Below are 21726 nucleotides of genomic sequence, written 5' to 3'. Positions count from 1 at the left end.
GAAGTTCCTTTCAGCTGGGCCTACGCCTTCACAGGAAGGTTTCTGCAGAGAAAGACCTTTAACCACAGTCCATCAGACAGTGGTCAGCACAGTCTAAGAAGCTCTGCGTGAATGGAGTTGCAACATTGTGAGAGAAACTCTTGACACGATACCATTAATATAGAGAAAGATGTATCCTGCTCATATCTTCCGCCTCTTTATATATGAACTAAAGAATCAGACTCATTCGACCTAATCACCAGACACAAAGTTGGAGTGTTTTGGGAGGCTGGTGGGGAGGTACTTCCCTCGGCCTGAATGAGCAGAGGATGGATGAAAGTCAGTTATATGACTAAATGACAGCAATCATTTGTCCTGCCCGGGTGACTAATATGTTAACCGCTGTGTTTGGCAGCCGGCACTGTCACTTAAGTTAATAACCAACACCCCAAAGTTGTGCTGGGGGCAGCCTGCAAGTGTGACCACACATTTTGGTGCCAAAATAGCACCACACACACACACACACACACACACACACACACACACACACACACACACACACACACACACACACACCTACACCTACACCTACACCTACACCTACACCTACACCTCCAACCCCAGGACTGGCTTGGCTGGACTCGCTGACTCACAGACATCAGGTCTCCAATTTCCAGTCCCTGGCCTAGACTCACAGGCTTCTGACCACAAGACACGCCAACCAAATGACTTTGAACTTCAGGCCTCTACATCCAGACTTTCTGACTTTGGTCTTTGACCTCTGGAATTCAAGCTTCAGACGCTGACCTCTGAGCTCTACCCTTCGGCTTTGCCGTCCAGACTTCACCGATATCTGTGTGTCTGATCACGGGTTTGACTTTCAGGCCTTGATCCTAGGACTTGCTGTCACTGGTTTGATCTTTGGGCCTCTTCTGGACTAGTCAGACCTTCAGTCCCAGTGATCTTGGGGGGGGGGGGGGGGGGGGGGGCGGGGTTGTCAGCAGCCTTTGTGGCTCCTGTCCATAAGGACCTCCCATCGAGGATTTGGCACCTGCCAACTGAACCTCTGGGATCGTTCACATTTCCCCACAAAATCTGAACACCAGCTCATGCCATGACTCTTCATTCATTGCCCATAACTCTCCTTCATCCCTGTCTCTAAGCCCTAATCCCTGCTCTATCCTGAAAACTATCCCTACAACAATAAAAAGTAATTTGGTCTGAGTCAAGACATCACTGCTCTTTGTTCATTTCAAGAAGGGCTTGTACCATTCCTCAGTGTGGCAACAGCTTACATTATATGGCTGGTCTGTCCTTTTACGTACTCCAATTGCCCAGATAGAATTTGATCTTGAAGCGCTGAAGGATTTTTCCAGAACTCTCTCCGAGAACGCTCTCCTTTATCCCAGGGTGCGGAGACATTTGAGCCAAGTGCACCAGCCACTGTGAGGGTGGGGCAGGCTTGATAAACCAACCTGGGCTTCTCCTTGCTGTCAGCTTTTTGTGTTTATACTCTGCATCGTGTGGGTGAGCCCTTTGGTGTAGGATTCTTCCAGGCTGTTTTACTCTTCATTTTGTGGACGAATTTTATCATATGCAAAATCAAGGCCTACACCACAAAAGAACCGAATAAAAAGACGATACATTGAGATTTTTAATTAGTAATTTCAGTAGATCAGGCATACAACCTGGACACCTATAAGGCAGTCCTATCCAATGGGTAGAACAAAATAACAAGGGGGACTTGGTTGATTTGCTCATTATTTATATGTGCCACCACTGAATTTCTAAGACCGAAATCTGCCTCGAATTGAATAGCTGGGACCCAAGTAATGCTTACATAATACAAGGTTGGAAGGGGTTCTCCAAGCACACAACAGTCTTGACTAATTTCAGCACCTGTTACCATATATAAATGGTTTAGCCTCACAGCACACACATTGAGAGTGACAGGTCGATTACTGCTCGAAGTAAGGATCAGTACAGTGATATTAAAAAATCTCACACCTCATCATTTTCCATTTATAGGCCCATTTCACTTCTTGTTATAAGCTCCCTTATACCCAATTTCCACTCTCCATTTCTCATCTACTTGTTATTTATGAGTGACACATCATACATCACAATATTTTCCTCATTAGTTTGCGTCTGCTAATTTTGTTTGGCGGTGCTGCTGTCCCGATTTCAACATTAGAATGGTAGCCAGCCACTCAGCTGGTGCAGAGGTGGAGCTGGTTGAGGCCTTCGAGTTCCAAGGTGTAAACATCACCAACAAATTATCCTAGTCCAGCCACAGAGACACCATGGAAAAGAAAACAAGCAAGCGACTCTACATCCTCAAAAAATAATTAAATTCAGCATATCCCTGACGGCCCTCATCAATTGTTACCATAAAAAGCATTCTGTCTGAATTATTTGTAATGACAGCTGCTCTGCCCAAGACTGCAAGAAGTTGCAGAGAATTGTGACCACAGCCCAGTCTATAATAATTAACAGCCTGCATGGTCTCTGTTGACACTTCCTGCTGCCTCGGGAAAGAAACCAACATAAGCAAAGGCTCCTTCCAGCCTGCTCATTTCCTCTTCTCTCCTCTTGCATCAAGTTAGCACAGTGGTTAGCACAACGCTTTACAGTACAGGAGACCTTGGTTCAATTCCCACTGCTGTCTGTAAGGAGTTTGTACATTCTCTTGACGGTGTGGACTTCCTCCCAGTGCTCTGGTTTCCTCCCACAGTCTGAAGATGTACCACTTGGTAAGCCCTTTGGTCACTTTAAGTTGTCCTGTGGTTAGGCTAGGGTTAAATTGGGGGATTGCTGGTTCGAAGGGCCAGAAATGCCTATTTCATGCTGTATGTCAACTAACAAGCCAAAATATGCAAAAGCTTGAGAATATGCACCACAAAGCTGAAGGACAGATTTTATGTTGCTGTTTGAAAGGCACATGAATGGACCTCTTGTATGACAAGAATGAACTCCAGACCATCCCAAGGCAGGTACTCAGGATGTGCATGGCACAACTGGCAGGAGTGTTTAAAGACATTTTTAATCTCTCCCCCTCCCGGTGTAGAGTGCTGCCCTGCTTCAAAACATCCACCACTGTATCTGTAACTAAAAAGAACAAGGTAACATGTCTGAATGACTGGTGTCCTGTCGCACTCACCTCAATAATAAGTAAATACTTTGAGAAACTGGTCAAGGATCAAGGACTACATCTGTAGCATGCTACCACCCACAACGGACCCCTACAACCGATCAACAGCCACAGCTCTACACACTGTCCTTACACATCTGGAGAAGAAGGATACTTATGTAAGAATGCTGTTCTTGGACTACAGTTCAGCATTCAACACCATAATTCCCTCCAAGCTTGATGAGAAGCTCAGAGACCTCGGCCTTCACCCTGCCTTGTGCAGCTGGATTCTGGACTTCCTGTCAGATTGCCGGCAGGTGATAAGAGTGGGCTCCCTCACCTCTTCCCCTCTGATCCTCAACATAGGAGTCCCTCACTGTGTCACCACCCACAGCTCCAATCTGCTAATTAAATTTGCTGATGATACTCCACTGATTGGCCTAATCTCAAATAATAATGAGGCAGCTTACAGGGAAGAAGTCATCACCCTGACACAGTGGTGTCAAGAAAAGAACCTCTCCTTCAATGTTGCAAAAACAAAGGAGCTGGTTGTGGACTACCGGAGGAATGGAGACAGACTAATCTCTATTACTATCAATGGATCTGGAGTTGAGAAGGTGAGTAGCTTTAAGTTCCTCGGCACACACATTACCAAGGATCTCACATGGTCTGTACATACCAGCTGTGTGACGAAAAAAGCACAACAGCACCTCTTTCACTTCAGATGGCTGATTAATTTTGGTATGAGTCCCCAAATCGTAAGGACTTTCTACAGGGGCATAATTGAGAGCATCCTGACTGGCTGCATCACTGCCTGTTATGGGAACTGTACTTCCCTCAATCACAGGACTCTGCAGAGAGTGGTGCGGATAGCCCAACACATCTGTAGATGTGAACTTCCCACTATTCAGGACATTTACAGAGACAGGTGCGTAAAAAGGACCCGAAGGATCATTGGGGTCCTGAGTCACCCCAACCACAAACTGCTGCAGCATAAAAGCCAGGGCCAACAGGCTCCGGGACAGCTTCTTCCACCAGGTATCCAGACCGATTAATTCATGCTGATACAATTGTATTTCTATGCTATGTTGACTGCCCAGTTGCACATACTATTTATTACAAATTACTGTAAATTGCATATTGCACATTTAGACAGAGAAGTAACATAAAAGATTTTTACTCCTCATGTATATGAAGAATGTAAGAAATAAAGTCAATTCAATTCAAACGGCCTCAGCATTTGCCTTCTTGCACTCCACTTTCTAACTGCACTCTGCATTCTGTATTTTTCCCATTTTGTACTACCACAATGTACTTACATAGGGAATGAACTTAAGGATGGTCTGCAAAACAAAGCTTTTCACTGTACCTCAATACATTGCCAATAATTCACCAACTAAAATTCAAGATTCAAATTTATCACATGTACATTGAAACATAGAGTGAAAAGCGTGGTTTCAAAGTTCAGTGTACATTTATTATGAAAGTATGTATAAATTATACAAGCTTGAGATTCATCTCCTTACAGGCAGCCACAAAACAAGAAACCCAGAAGAACCCATTAAAACAAAAGACCAAATAACACCCAATGCGCAGAGAGAGAAATAAAAGCATGGATCATGCAAACAAGAGAATTCAGAACAAAAGCGAGTCCACAGACAGGACGCCTGGAGCCTTAATCTCAGTTCACCGCACAGCGGAGCTCGCAGACGCAAAGCCTGGAGCTGCTGAAGCAGGCCCATGGTCCCAGCCTCAATGCAGTGGAGAGCAGAGCAAACATCACAGAGCAACCAACAGACCCTGCCTTTTCAATGCATCTAGCCCAGCGCTTATATCATCGGGTCGTCACTGATTCTAGGACCCGAGCTCTGTTGTCCTCCTCCTCTTTTCCGCTAGTCCCCAGCTTACCTTCTGACTTAGCCAGCGGGCTTTCTCTATTAACCCTACTACCCCTCTGATAGCTCTGGCTCCTGGACTTCTTTAAGTCCCTGAATTTTTGTCTACCCACGTAGACTTTAAGCACTGCATCTTTCACTGTATCATAATTCCTTGACTGTTCAAAGGTCAGGGCAGAATACGCCCTATGAGCCTTCCCTTTCAACACACATGGTAACATGATAGCCCACTTATCCCTCGGCCATTGTCAAGTCTGTGCCACCTTTTCAAAGTGTAGGAAATACCGGTCTACCTCAGCTGTATCAAAGGGCAGTACTAACTCAATTTCTTGGTTGATATCAAACGGTACCACCAGCTCCTTACCCCTATTACCCTCAAACTCCATTTCTGCTGTTTTTCCACACAACCTAAATCAATTAAGGGAAGTTACCCCAATCAATTCAACAAGCCCCCGCACAAATTTGTTCAAATCCCGGACAAAGGCCCCAATTTCTCTGGGCCTGGATCCTGGTACCACATTTCAGCTCATACCCGACTCTTCCAAATTAGCCCGCACGTAGATCAATCAGACCTCACACTCGGTTTAGGTAGACGGGCTCTGAAACTGCTCCGCTCTGACTTTTCTCCACTTCTCACATCCAAACTCTGTCTCAGCCTTGTTTCACCCTTTCTCTAACTACTTCTCCTCGAACCTGCCTCAACCTCACTCCGACTTTGCCTCGCGCCCAAATGCCTCGGCCCTCAAGTCAGCCTCGCCTTTACTTGCCCCTTCACTGTTTCCAGTGATGATTTACCACAATTTTCCACAGAAAAGGTATTACTCAGAAAGTATTTAGTTGTATTTTTTACTTTATGAACTGCCAGTAAGCTGTCACTCATCTTCAATAGCACCTTCTTAAACCAGAAGATCTGTGTTAACAACCAGCATACGCGAGAGTGTGCCGGAGGCGACCAGCAAGTATCGCCACACATTCCAGCACCAACACAGCACTCACACAATGCTTGGCAGCACAACACAGAACACAACAAGCAAAAGAACAGCAGCAGCAAAACAAGCCCCTTTCCTCCCTCCCACTCACGCTCATACATAGACAAGTAACACCAGGACGGGCCTCCAGCGGATTTGGACTCCAACCACAGATGTCCCATGTCTGTGTAGAACGCAGAGCAGAGACTGAAACTCTGGCCTGACCTCTAGCTCGCTCACATCCCTGTCCCTAAATCCTAACCTGACCCCTAACTCCTCTCTCTCTGTCCCAAAAACCATCCTTACAAAGCTAAAAAAAACCTAAATCTAAGCCGAGACCCAACGGAGGTTCCAGCTCGACACCATCTTTAACACAAAAATGATGTGCTTATTGCCAGATGTGATTCTCCAATCAGAACTGCTCTATTGACTCCTCCCACCACGATCTTGCTCTGGGTCCACTTCATTTGCATTGGACGTAGGCCAGAACTGTACTGCATTGTATTATATGCACTAAAGGAGACTGGTTATCTTGGCTCCATCATAATTAATCCCACATTCTCTGGTTATTCCCCATGCACCCTACGGTTCTTAAAGTTCTGCCCATAGTTTTGAAAGTTACTCTCAAATCTCTGTTTGCAAGCAATGCATTTCAAGATGACAGTAAATGCTGCACCAAAATTCTCCTCATCTATTTTCAGAGACTTTTGTCAATTACCTTAAATCAGGATTGACTGGTCCACAACCCTCCTGTCAGTGGAAACATTTCTTCCCTGCCTATTTGAATCAGAACCTCTCAAAACCATTAAACTTTCCTTGAGATTAAACCATGCTGCAAGCACAATTCTGTTTCAATGGTATGGAGTTAGGCTGGAAACACCTTGATGGACAGTATTTTAGTAAATTAAAAGCATGAGAAATAGGAACAGGAGTAGACCGTTTGCCCCCCCCCCCCCCCCCCATCCTTACTCTTCTATTCAACAAGAACAAAACAGACCTAATTCCATATCCCTTGATTCCACTAATATTCAGCAATCTATCAAACAATATTGAATAAACTCAGGGAGTGACCTCCACAGCCCACTTTGACAAAGAATTCCAAAGATTCACCAACCACTATAAAGAAATTTCTCTTTATTTCAGTCCTAAATCAATGACCACTTATTTTGAGATTGTGACCCCTGGTTCCTAATCTTAACCAGGAGAAATATCTTCTCCACGTGCACCCTGCCAAGCTTCCAAAAAGGTAGTTAATTTAACTTAAGTGGCCTTATGGACAAAGCTTAGTACTGTAGTTAGAATGAAGGTCAGTAAGGCTTTTGTATCATACCAGTACTATAAATGAGATGGGAAATCAACTCCAATGTCACTGGGGGCCTTAAATAAGGACACAGAGCCTCCAAAGGGATATACATGGCTGCAGTGAGGGCAAGAAATTGTCAGATGGACTATAAGACAAAGGAATAGAATTAGACCATTCAGCCCATTGAGTCTGCTCTGCCATTTGATCATAGATGATATTTTCTTAACCCCATTCTCCTGCCTTCACCCTGTAACTTAACTAATCAAGGACTTGTTGATCTCCACTTTAAATATACCCAATGACTTGGCATCTGCAACCGTATGTGACAATGAATTCCATAGATTCACCACCTTCTGGCTGAATAAATCCCTCCTCATCCCTGTTCGAAAGGGATGTCCTTCTGTTCTGCTGTGCTCTCTCTGGTCCAGGATTCTCCCATTAATGGAAACATTCATGTCCAATCTATCTAGGCCAGTGGTTCCCAATGTGGGCAATATTGCTCCCCTGGGGGTGGTGGGAGTTTTTAAGGAGTGGATAAAAATAAAGGGGTCTTGGGAGCGTTTGGTGGAAAGGGGGGCATCTGAGGGATTGCAGGCTTAATTTGAGAAATGAATTACTTATTATAAGCATTTGATCATCAGTGCCTCAGAATTGAATGTAATGATCATGTAACCACCTAATCTTTTGTTAATCCTCATCTCTCTTAGACTTTGCCCAAAGTGTGTTATAGTGGTTGGAAAGCAATGTGACTCTTCTGTATTTGGCATATCATGAGAAATTTGGACTGAAGAAATGTTTTCCCATGCCCAGCCTGTGCAATATTGCCATCCATTGCAGTACAGTATCAGTTAGTATTATTCCCATACTCTAATCATGTAGCGACCTAATCCCTGTGAATTAGGATATGGCATTCAACGGGGGTAAGTTCAGAATCTGCCCTTTGAATGGTCTTGACCACATTTCTCTAGTTCACAGCCCAACCAAGATATCACTGCCCTACATCACGTACCTTCACACAGAGAGTCAGGTTTTGCCTGAGCTATGATGAATCAGAAACAGAATCAGGTTTAATATCACTGGCATAGTGGCAGCAGTACAATGCTGTTCATGATAATATAGAAAAAATATGTAAATCATTACAGTAAGCATATATACGCACATTAAATAGTTGAATTAAAAATAGCGCAAAAAACAGAAATGATAATAGCGAGGTAGTGTTCATGGGTTCAATCCCCATTTAGGAATCGGATGGCAGAGGAGTAGAAGCTGTTCCTGATTCGCTGAGTGTGTGCCCTCGGGTTTCTGTACCTCCTTCCTGACAGTAACAATGAGAAGAGGACATGCCCTGGGTGCTGGAAGTCCTTAATAATGGACGCTGCCTTTCTGAGGCATGGCTCCTTGAAGATGTCTTGGATACTACGGAGGTTGGTATGCAAGATGAAGCTGACGAATTTTCCAACTTTCTGTAGCTTCTTTCAATCCTGTGTAGCAGACCCCCCCCCCCCCATACCAGACAATGACATCATAACTTTCCCCTTTATTGATTGCAGCACTTCAGGTTGCACTTATACAAGAGGTGGCTTTCCGTGATTTTCAATCCATTTTTGTTTTAAATGGTAAACGCAGGCCAAACGAAAAATTAAGTGTAGACATGATAGTGTGGAATATCTGAAATATGGATTTATACCAGCACCAAATGTGTCTGTTTTGTGAAAGAGTTTTTTTTAAATGAGGCAATGAAACCGTCCAGGTTCCTCGAACACTTGAAGAGAATACACTTTGATAAAGCAAACAAGAACCTGGCTTATTTTTGGTCACTTTGTGAAAACTTTCAGAAATGGAAAACACTTCAAAACATGTTTGCCAGCACTTCATCACAAAATAGTGATGGTCAGCATGCATGCTCCATATGACATTTCATTGCTCATTGCTAAATTTGGAAGTTTCATTCAATTGGGGAGGAACCGATTCTGCCAGCATAAGTGGGGTTTTGAGTCCAGCTTTACCCAAGTCACCAGATCAAATAATTAATGTGATTCTGCTCAGTGACAACTCTGTTCAAAGATGAATAGTGGAAATGTCTGAGAATGTAAAATACACATATTGCAACATTCCTAGGACAACAGAATTTGCTCTGTAGTAGGATGAGTCAACTTTGCCAGGCAACGAATTTTTGTTTCTTAGTTATGTTTGCTCCATAAAAGATGAAAGCTTAGTACAAGAGTTGTTATTTGCTAGGGTACTAGAAACAGATATGAAGGTGGAGTCAATAAAAAACACAAAATGCTGGCAGAACTCAGCAGGCCAGACTATGGGAGGAGGTAATAACGACGTTTCGGGCCGAAACCCTTCATCAGGAGGGAGGTGAAGTCAATATTTTGTGTTGTTGAACAATTTTTCAAAGAGGAGGACATTCTGCTCACCAAAATTCTTGCTTGTGCAACGGACGGAGCACATCAATGACAGGATGCCACTGTGGGGTTATTACTTTCTTGAAAAAAGCTGTTCCTAACATATTTACCACTCACTGTGTAATTCACAGACAACATCTTGTCATAAAAAACATGAGTGATTGGCTGCACAGATCATTAAATACTGTTACCACAGTAGTAAATAAAATCAAGTCTGATGCTCTCAATTCTCAGCTATTTTGAGAGCTTTGTATTGAGAATGATGAACAGCTTAAATGCTTGCTGTTATAGACAGAAATCAGATGGCTCTCAAATGGGAACTGCCTGAGACACTTGAAACTGTGACAAAATTCTTTGAAGATGCATATGCTTCATTTAACAATCAACTCAAGAATATTAAGCATGACATTGCTTATTTGTCAGAACTATTCACGAAGTTTAATAAAATCAATCCTCAGTTGCAAGGAAATGATGTGAATCTTAACAAAATCAGATCAGTTGTCTCCACATTTCTGTTCAAGTTAACCCTGTTTAAGTGCAACAATTGTCGTCATGGCCTTTTCCAATTTCCAAGCCCTTCTGAGTTGGAAGAGAAAGAAAGAGTATCAGACGTTGATCTTCAAGTAAACTGTGCCCACCTGGGTGAGCTGCATAAAGATACGTTAGAGAGATTCCAGGATCTTCTCTCGATCCAAATTTCCCATTGGGTAATAAATCCATTCCTGAACACTTGCAATGAGGAATTAATAGAAAGGATGGAGAAGAACTGATTCTTGCTGCATATTGACTTTTAGCTGAAGCCAGGGTTCAAAAAAATCATATCAGACTTTTGTTTGTAGAAAGAAATCTCTGAACGCTATCCTACACTGTGCAAAAAAGGTCAAGATTTTCTTTATTGCCTTTCCACTAACATCATAGTTAGTGGAGTGCAGTCACCCAAATTTGTTCAAAGCAACAAACAGACCACAAATAACTGAACGTGGGGATCTGAGACTCCTGAGTGGCACACAGCCTGATGTTGAGAAGCTGATATCACTGCACCAAGTCCATCCATCTCACTGAAAAGTGAAAAAGCAATTAAGTAGTGAATAGTTGGACTACTAATGTAAGTTGCTGTTGATGAAAATTGTTTTACTATACTTAAAGAAATTATATTATTTCAAGTATTAAATAAATTTGATTTCTTTGCTTTGATCTGCAGTTCCTATGTTCTTTCCCTGTGCATTGTAAATCAAAATTCTTTATAGTTCTTATGGGATAGCCAGAAAGGAAGAGGGGAGCACTGGGTGTGAGATCTGGGAGCCAAGAGGTAGTATCCCAAAAAAAACTTGGTAGCCACAACCTTTTACATTGTACACTAAATTGCTCATTCACAGGACATTATTTACTGGCCATCTTCCCTTTATTCTTTCAGTCCAGATGAATGGTGTATCTGAACGGTGTAGAGTTAGGTAAGGGAGAAATACAAAGAGATCTAGGAGTCCTTGTTCATCAGTCACTGAAGGTGAATGAGCAAGTGCAGCAGGCAGTGAAGAAGGCTAATGGAATGTTAGCCTTTATTACAAAGGGAATTGAGTACAAGAGCAAGGAAATCCTTTTGCATTTGTACAGGGCCCTGGTGAGACCACACCTGGAGTATTGTGTACAGTTTTGGTCTCCAGGGTTAAGGAAGGACATCCTGGCTATAGAGGAAGTGCAGTGTAGATTCACGAGGTTAATTCCTGGGATGTCCGGACTGTCTTACGCAGAGAGGCTAGAGAGACTGGGCTTGTACACGCTGGAATTAAGGAGATTGTGAGGGGATCTGATTGCAACATATAAGATTATTAAGGAATTGGACAAGATAGAGGCAGGAAATATGTTCCAGATGCTGGGAGAGTCCAGTACCAGAGGACATGGTTTGAGAATAAGGGGTAGGTCATTTAGGACAGAGTTAAGGAAAAACTTCTTCTCCCAGAGAGTTGTGGGGGTCTGGAATGCACTGCCTCGGAAGGCAGTGGAGGCCAATTCTCTGGATGCTTTCAAGAAGGAGCTAGATAGGTATCTTAAGGATAGGGGAATCAAGGGATATAGGGACAAGGCAGGAACTGGGTATTGATAGTAGATGATCAGTCATGATCTCAGAATGGCGGTGCAAGCTTGAAGAGCTGAATGGTTTACTTCTGCACCTATTGTCTATTGTCTAGGAGTCTTGACCCAAACATCAACTGTCCATTTCCCACCACAGATGCTGTGTTTCTCCAGCAGCTCAGTTTTTGCTCCAGATTTGTGAGTCTCCATTCTCTCTTGTCTGCCCTTTTGATACTTTTGCTACTTGCCTGCCCCAAAGGGCGATTTACTGTGAACCATTTTACCCACCAGTAAGCCTTGGTCATGTGGGAAGAAACTGGAAGGCCACACAAACTCTGGAGAAAGCTCACATGGTTCAAGGGAGAGTGTGCAAACCTATACACTCATCACTCAAGGTTGGACTGAAACCAGGTCCCGGGGGAGGGGGGGGGGCAGTGAGGCATACTGAACAACTGAAGGTGTCATCTGGCCTAATCCTGCTCCATTTAATTTTATTTCTTACGTTATTGTTCTGAAATTATGTCTTGATTAAGCAGTAAAACTTAAGAGTTGTCCTTAACATCAGGACACACCTTTTCAGTAGCCTTGTTCCAAGTGTAATACATGTCCTCACGAAGCCCAAAAGACCCACGGTAACAAGCTGGCAACACACATCACCAGACAACTGCACAAAACGGACAGCTCCAGAACATGCATTGTGCATGGACACACATATCGTAGGTGCTCACCCACATGAAGTGACTGCCCATATCTCACAGAGAGGCAGAAACTTGCCAACTGAACTTCACTTTGTCTGGTCAAGTCAGCTTTCCCTGTTGGCGTGCTCTCATGTGTGGAAAGAGTCAAGGCACATAGCGTAGGGGAAAGGTTAATTGATGTTTCGAGATTCAGAACAGAGATGACTGCTGGTTCTGTCTGACCAAATCTTTTGAAGAGGTGACTAGAGCAGTGAACCATTGAATGTTCGTGAGTGTTATCGGGGATTTCAGAAAGTATCTCATCAAGTGCATCTCAAGATACTATTACATTCCTGGGACTGAAGATAATTCATAATACAGGAGCCACAGCAGAAAATATTGAAGAAGTACACAAACAGGAGAGATGTGAACAGCAGAGTTAACAAAGTAATGTTCAAAACGGCGATTGCTCATGGTAATTATGAGCTATGAGTCATCAGATTTGTGAATGGTCAATGAATCCATGAACACGCCACACTATTAAGTACAGGAGGTCCCTAATAAAGTGGAATTGAGTTTATTTCTGTATGTCTGTAGTCTTCTGCTGCTGTAGCCCATCCACCTTAAGGTTCAACGTGTTGTGCTTTCAGAGATGCTCTTCTGCACACCACTGTTGTAACATGGGGTTTTTACCCTATTCTCTGTAAACTCCAGAGACTGTTATGTATGAATATCCCAGGAGATTAGCAGTTTCTGAGATACTCAAACCACCCCATCTGACACCAATAATCATCCCACGGTCAAAGTCACTGAGATCACATTTTTCTCCTTTCTGATATTTGGTCTGAACAACAAGTGAATCACCTGACCATGTCTGAATGCTTTTATGCATTGAGTTGCTGTCATATGATTAGCTGATTAGATTACAGCTGTACATCTGCATTAATGAGGTGTAGATTATACCTAATAAAGTGGCCATGTTGTAATCTATGGTATTTTTATGCATTGCACTGTACTGCTGCAAAGCAACCCAGTTCACAACATGTATCAGTGATAATAAATCTGATTCTGATTATCATCATCTCCAGCTTCTTTCTCACCATCACAGCTTTTTGATGATAATGTAGACCTAGTAAGTAGCATACACGGATATTAATCAGTTCAGGAAGTCAAATCAAATCAAGTTTAAATATCATTCAAACCATACATGGATACAGTTGAACAAGACAGTGTTCCTCTGGGGCCGAAGTGCATAACATACAGGCAAAATTGTGAGAGAGAAAAAACACACATTGTTGCACAAGAAAACACATGCATAGTCCAAGACCTGAAGCAACATGGAAATTGATGGTTCAGCTCCTAGCAATCCAGCCTGTCGTTCCACCAGTCGAACACTGGAGGGCAGCACTGTCAGGAGAGGCCAGCCCCTAACCGGGCACCAGTGCCATGCTACACCACCTCTGACATCTCCTCACCTGGACTGCAGCAACAGGCAAGCCCACGGCCTGAGGCCTGGACCTTGCTACGACGGAGGAAAGGCTGCTGCCTTGTTGCCTGCCTCATCACCAAACCAGGGAAACAGGCTTGCAGCATCTGGCATTACCAATGTCCAACAGGGTCTTGTGATCACAAGAGAAATGTCCAAGACACCCTCTCATGGTTACACCACACACCATTTTCACACAGCAACTTCAATGCCTTTGAGTAGCAGGCAGCCAGATGGTCTATACCCAGGTCACCTCCTCCAAACCCTCTCCAGTCCATCCGCTGGCTTCTACTACTCTGACCCGACTGCCGGCTTCTCCTTCTTCACCCTAACCACTGGCTTTCAACCTTTTATGACTTGTCCACCAGCTCCTTTGACACCCTGGTCAGTTGCTCCAAACATCGAGCACCCGTAGTTCTTGGAGTCCAGCACAGTCTTGTGATCATAAAAAAAAACACTTTAAAAAGAAAAGTGCCCTCTAGAGGCCGCTGTGTTTGAATGCGCTACCATCTTATTGGATATGGGTGTAACTGTGGTGGGTGCCATTGCATGGAATACAAGGTCACTCAGTTCAAATGTGTAGAAAAGTACTTTGCAAAGGTGGACATTATGGAGGTCCAAAGAGGCTTGGTTGTGGTTCAAGTTGAGGATAGGTTCCAGTTGTGAATAAAAATCACCCTGAAGAGAAAATATTCAAAATAGCAAGGGAAGCTGCCCTTTATATGTCGAGGACTGGAGCAAATGCATGTGGATTTTAAGCAGCAGCAATATTAAGCTCCAGCTGGACCACATACCAAACTGTGACAATTCTGAACATCATACATCTGGAGAGATTAATACCCTTGTAGCATAGAATTTTATTACCACATAGATTTATTTAATGATGCTTGCATTTATGGCTAGATTACAAGATTATAGAAATTAGAGGATGCATTCCTGGGAAGGTTACATGATGATCTGAAATATTATGGTTTCTTAAGAAAAGGCAGCTCTGTGGAGTTTGTTCACAGAAAGTGGGATCAGCATGAAGAGCTAAGTAACTCTTCACTTCATGTTCTTATGCCAGCACATGACTTCCTCCATGGCAGAGCACCACTGAAGAAAATGCACTTCACATTGTCCTGACAAAAGACGACCTCTTTGCCAGGAGGATCAGGGAATTCTGCTACAACCCTGCTAAATTCCATTCTCACAACAAACCAGACCTCCAAGATCCCAGAATTCCCAGGATCCTGCTGCAGCCGTGAGCCGCAATGCAAACAAGTCATGGAGAGATTGGCAGTGGGAGCTACACGATAGAGTATTTTCAGTTTCAAGGTATACCATGATAGAACTCCAGTGAACTTTGTTTGGAAACGTTGTCTGCCATTAAAGGTAATCAATACAATGATCTTTCCATGTCCCACCATTCAGTCTGGTTAAGACTAATCTTCTCTAGGCCCAAACACTTCTGTGTTAGTTCCCCATTCCTGATATTTTTTTTAAAAAATTAAATATCTCTGGTGATCTAGACCCTCTGGCATATTACAAAGTTCAGATTCACCACCTTCTCTGAGAAGAAATCACAATGTAGCTCAATTTTAAATGATCACCATTTACCATGTCCCTTCATTCAATAATCTCTGGTGGTAGAAACATCTCAACATCTATTCTACTTGCTCCCTCTTACATGTTTGACTACGATCACTCTTACTCTTTTAAACTGCAGATTTAACTTTTTTTTAGACATTCATAATAGGACAACATTCTCATCCCAGGCATTTGCCAAGTGAATCTCTTCTGGATGGCCTCAGATGTTAGCATATCCCTTCCTCAAAGCTCTTCAAAACTGCATTCCAGGTGTGGCCTCTTGAGCATCAAGTACAATTCTGACAACACATTATTTCAAAGTTCCAACCCCTATGCAGTAAAGGATAATTATTCAATCTAAGCAATGGTTGTAAATAGCAACAACAGTCAGCTAATCTGTGACAAAGAGTGCCAAGGGAGAAATTCAAGAATAAACTACCCTCTTTTCCCTCTTTCCAGATAAAGCAAGTCCTATTTATTTTGGAGCATGGAATAACTACAGACCAAGACATTGATTTCTGAGGAAAATATTGATTTGCATCGTGTATCTGACTCATATTGAAAGGCAAAGTTGGATAATTTATCATTTTGGTGGTACGAGGAGGAACAACAAATTGGCAATCTCAAAAATGCCTATTATTTTCAATCAATATGTCAAGTAAAAATAATTGGTTCACAATTGCGCTGTTCTCATTAGCCTCCTAAACCATTGCAGCTCATTCAACATCATGCACTGAGGAGCTGTAAATAAAACAACTTGAATTTGGTCATTTCTTAATGAGAAATTGGTCAGCACAAGTACTTGCCAGTTACTATGAAACATGCTCTACTTGTTGAAGTGACAAATGATGCCAAAATTTTTATTGCAAGCCCAAATTCACTTACAGGCAAACCCCTAAATTATTGAGTACATACATCAAATAGTTGGACTTACTTCAGCAGATTGCCCAGATTGAAGAGAGCTCGGTTATGTTGTGGGTTCAGTTTCAAGGCTTGTCTGTAATGATCCTCTGCCTCCGACACATGCTTTGTCAACGTGCCAAGATTGTTCAGTGCACTGGCATGTCGAGGGTAGAGCCTGCAGAATAAACCCCAAGAGGGATAATAAAGTTAAGCCTGCATCACAGCTCTGGCGATCTGATTTAATCCTGGCCTCTAGTGCTGTCTGTGCGGAGCTTGTCAAGTTCTCCCTGTCACTACATTGGTTTCCTCTGGGTCCTCTAGCTCACTCCCACGTCTGAGTGAGGTTAGCTATCCACTGTAAATGGACAACTATGTGAGTGAGTAATAATATCTGTAAGTAGATGAGAATTTGGGAAGAATAAAGTGAGATTGATGTAAGTGCGTGCTTTGTGGGTGGTATGGACTCAGTAGCACAAAGGATGTGCTTCTGAGCTCTTTCAGAGGGAAAAAAAGGATCAACCATGATTAAACGCTGGAGCAAACTCAATGGGCCAAATGGCTTAATTCTGCTCCTGTGTCTTATGGTCTTAACTTTGATCACAAGGATCTGGGAAATGAATGATGATCAATGCGGTGCCCAGAAGTGATACATGTAGACAATGAAAAAAAGAGGCTTTGGTAAAACCTAATAAATATCTGTTTAAAATTTTGAATTGATATGGTGATTAGAAAGGTAACAAAGTAGATACTGTTCAGTGCCACGAAAGGCAAATGTGGGGCTGGCCTGGTATATAGTTTATGGATGGCCCCATCACATCCACAAAAGGCAATGCTCTAATGGCACAAGGCACAAAATAGATCGACCTTTCAGTTGGAACTGGAAAGTAGGGAATTTGCAGATAGGTGCCAATGTTGGGATTTATTTGGGCCAGGTTTATTGGTGGGGGGAAGCAAAGGATGATCTTTGCAATTGAAAGGCAAATAAAACTTTTAGAGGGAGCATCCATGCCAGAGGATTCATATAGTAGACTCCATGGTTGGTGAATCCGGTCAGGCTCGTCCTTCGAAGTAATATAGAACAGAGTGGACGGCTTGTGAAAAATCAGGTTCAGAATGCCCATATGTTCCTCTCCCTGCCTCATGTCCTTGTGCAAATGCATTTAAGTACTTGATATCAAAACTTGTGCAGAGTGTTATTTAACTATGCATGGCTGGGAACCTCTGGGTATTTGTGCATCACAGGCACAGAAAATTCAAAGAAATGAAGTGTTCTCTGTGATGCATGTGGTAGGTAGCCATCAACACTTAACAATCAGTTATAATATTAAATTCCTTTATACAGTGCAGAAAAAATGTGCTAAGAATTAGTAGGTTACTTATTATCAGAAGAATGTGACTTATGGGAAAAATCAAAAACGTAACTAGTAAAACCATAAAAAGCTATTTGGGGTAATCTCCTAGATGTGGCCGGAAACTTGAACATGAATCTTGATCAGATGGAATATCTATGCAGCACGACTTGCATGTATTTAAAGGGATGTTCCATAAATATGCACTCAGTGGTTATGTTATTAAGTACACCTGTACATCTGCTCGTTACTGCAAATATCTAATCTGCCAATCATGTGGCAGCAACTCATGCAGACATGGTCAAGAAGTTCAGTTGTTCAGACCAAACATCAGAAAGGGGAAGAAATGTGATCTAAGTAACTTTGACTGTGGAATGATTGTTGGTGCCAGACGGGGAGGTTTGAGTATCACAGAGGATGCAGATCTCATGGGGTTTTTCCCACACACACAACAGTGTCTGGAGTTTAAAGAGAATGGTGTGAAAAACAAACAAAAATATCCAGTGAGCAACAGTTTTGTGCGCGAGAACACCTTGTTAATGAGAGGTCAGAGAAGAATGGCCAGACAGTCCAACAAGACAGGAAGACAACAGTCACTCAACCATGCGTTACAACAGTGACGTGCAGAAGAGCAGCTGTGAATGCCCAAGATGTCGAACATTGAAGTGGATGGGCTACCGCAGCAGATGACCACGAACATCTACTCAGTGGCCAGTTTATTTGGTACAGGAGGCATCTAATAAAGTCACCACTGAGAGTAGACAGGAGCAGGGAAAAGTGGGGGGGGGGGGGGTGGAATAACGTAGATTGTTAGAAGACTCCTTGGAGTGTAAGTGCTGGAATATATAAATTGGTTTGGTGCCTTTTACTGGTGCCTTTACATAAACAGTGTTCTCAGCAGTGGGCTAACCAATCACTGAGTCAAAGAGTAATACAGCACTGAAACTGACCCTTCAGGCCAACTCATCCATACCAACCTCGTTTCTTGCAAAAGCTTAATTCCACTTGCACATATGTGGCCCCTATCATTCTAAACCTTTTCTATCCACATACTTAGCTACATGTCTCTTAAATGCCATTACCACTTCTTGTGAATGGAAAATGTATTGCATTGCACCAAGCTGGAGAAAGCATGCTTTCACCTCTGATCAGCGCTCCCCTATAATCAAGACCCTAAAGGCAAAGGTGCGTCTGATGCAGTCTGCAGCACTTCGCTCTGTACAAAATCGCAATTGCCTACATTTCATAAATATTTTACTATTTGTCTAATGTGTTCATGCATCCCGAAGGTCTGATACCATGCAATAGAAATTTAAGACCTTTCTCTTTTATCCATTGGATTTGATCTTTTCTTTATCCCTTCCTCCTTCTTACCCGAGATCAGGTCTGTGCTGAACAATCAGTCTGTCTGGTACGCCACACGCACTAGACTTGAAAACAAACTCCTTTTGTTAACTATTCACAAACCAACAAACACAGCAAATGCCCTGTACTTGCTAAAGAGCAGCAGGCCATCCCATCCCTGAAGAGAAATTGGTGTTGCTATGGTAACCTTAGGCTGTCCTTCATCGGAAAGCACAAAGAAGCTGGACAGTGGCCAGATATTCCCTTTAAACTTTTCACAGTTGACTAAAGCTCCTTTAACCCATTCTAGGAAGCAAATGAGGTCGAAAGGTAAACACTGTGAGAGAAACATGGAGCTTGTTGCTTACCTCAGAGCTGTTTTGTAATGATACACTGCTTCGTCATGGCGACCATAGTCTTTCAGGAAATTGGCATAGTTATAGTGCACCTTGGCATTTAGGGGCAAAGTCTGCACTCCAGATCTGTGAAGAGTAACAGGGGAAGAGAGCCAGAACTAAAGCCTCAAGTTGAATTTTATTCCAAACTGCATTAAATAGCATCAATACCAAACAATTCAATGAACTCAGCTTTTTATCAAGAGAGTCTATCATTACATAGCAATTGTCACCAATTAATTTACAAAAGAATTGAAATGCTTGAGGTCTTAAGATAACATTAAGATTTCACTAATCTTCCTTCCCTTTACAATATTTTACTTTTTTAACTGCAATGAACTTTTACTGGAAAAATTATAGTAGTTCCCAGGAGGAGTTACTGCATTTATCCTGATTAGTCACGGAGCTTCGAATTCACCAAATTCTATGTGACATCTGACTGCCACTGGTCTCCAAAACAGATGTAGACTTTACAGACCCTCTCTTTAAATTAATAAACATTTTAAAAGATAGAATTTAACTGGTAGGTATTTATTCATTGTAATTTGCCACCCATGGTAAGAATCTGAGATTATAAATATAGAGAATATAGAGACAATAAATTAATGTTATTGCGGATCAGTGGTGCCAGTGATTGCTGATCCAGGTTCAGTTCTTATTGTTGTCCATAAGGAGTTTGCACATTCTCCCCATGACTGCATGGCCCCAGCAGAAACCTCTGTCTGTGTTGGTCGTTGATACAAAACAAAGTGTTTCACTGTATGTTTTGATGTACATGTGACAAATAAAGATAATCTTTAATGCTAGTAGGGAATGGGCTGGCAAAGAACCGACAGGCCAAAATGACCTCCTCTTCTGCTGGGAAGGTAAAAGAAATTTTGCCTTTCTTAGGTAGCTTTGACTAGCATCAAAACTGGGAATACTATGTTGAGTCTGTACAAACCACCATTTAGACCAAATCTGGAATATTGTGTCCATACTTTAGGAAGGTTGTGGAAGTCTCAGGGAGTGTCAGAAAGGACTTACTAGAAGGGTTCCAGAGACAAGAGATTTTAGCTCCAAGGTTAGACTGAAGAGGCTGTGGTTGTTTTCCTTGGAGTAAAAAGTTGTGGAAACAAGGGAGTTATGAAAAATAAGGACCATTTGGGTAGGGAATACGAAGGAAAGCTATTTCCATTGACTGACAGCTCAAGGGTAAGAACATAAATTCTGAGGCAATAGACACAAGAGGAATGTGTGGAAAGACTGAGTGGCAATGATGTGGAATTCACTGGCCATAAGGGTGGAAGAAACAGAATTACAAGAGACTTCTCGTGGGAAGAGGAGGGGGAACAATTTGCAGAATGAGAAGGAACCGTTCTGATGTATTTACTCCACTAGGAGTTAACACAGACACAGTGGGCCAACTGATTTCCTTGTGCTTGCAACAATTTTATAGAATGGACAACTTTTGCAGACCAATGTATTTCACTTTGGTGCTAAGACCTACACAAACAATGAGACCAGATTGTATGCACTTATTTTGAAATTATTTGTGCCTTTGGTTCAAAAATCTGTGTACCAATTACGAGATCCCAGAAAATTTTGTCTAACTCACTTCCTGTGAGGAAAACCTTGCAACACTGGTATTTCACTGAAAAGATGACTGCAGGCAGGAACGGTTCTTGGAAGCTATGTCTTCCTCTGCTCTGCAAAGTCACGTGTTGTCACCTTATTCCTCCAAACTGGAAAACCCAGAATGATCTAACTCCAGAAGACCCACTGGAGCCAAAGGTAACCAGATGCCATATGTCCTTCCTGACACACCTCTTTTGGCAACAAGTCAGTCCCATGGCTTCTGCAGCCAGCATGGGACATTAATGTTCAACTATTGCACCTGTACTTGCTTAGACCTTTACAGTCTGGTGTGAGATTCACTGGGCTTCTTCATAGGCAGAATGTCCTGTGGTGTCCATCTCATCTCTACCTATCAATGTCGATAGACGTCTATGTCCCTTAGAGCTACTGAGCATTCTGAAAACCTTCTCACCCTAACTCATGGTTGGAATGCTGGTTTAGTTGGAAATAATGGCTAATCCCATTTGCTTGCTATCAAATAACTCACAGTAGGTAGTCAGGCCTGACAGGTGATAGTTCAGGGCAATTGCATCCCAAGATGTGATTGGCAGATCCAATCTTTTTGAGGGATATACCAGAAATTCTTTTAAAACTCATCTGTTTGAATGTGCACCCCATGAGAAAGCCCAT

At 42.6% G+C, this 21726-nt stretch overlaps 1 protein-coding gene across 2 annotated transcripts in view; it reads right to left on the bottom strand.

Moving 5' to 3' along the window:
- The window catches only part of tmtc1 (transmembrane O-mannosyltransferase targeting cadherins 1), a 175358-nt gene that overhangs the window by 42979 nt on the left and 110653 nt on the right, over window positions 1-21726 (bottom strand). For both annotated transcript variants that reach the window (XM_073059004.1, XM_073059003.1), the window contains exons 10-11: window positions 19453-19566; window positions 16423-16566 (exon numbers count right to left, since the gene is read on the bottom strand). In XM_073059004.1, the coding sequence (XP_072915105.1) occupies window positions 16423-16566; window positions 19453-19566 (258 nt within the window). The remainder of the gene's footprint in view (window positions 1-16422; window positions 16567-19452; window positions 19567-21726) is intronic.

Source organism: Hemitrygon akajei, chromosome 10, assembly GCF_048418815.1.
Source record: "Hemitrygon akajei chromosome 10, sHemAka1.3, whole genome shotgun sequence".
Taxonomy (NCBI): Eukaryota; Metazoa; Chordata; class Chondrichthyes; order Myliobatiformes; family Dasyatidae; genus Hemitrygon; species Hemitrygon akajei.
The sequence above is the reverse complement of the archived record's forward strand: the minus strand, read 5'-3'. Positions and strand labels throughout refer to the sequence as shown.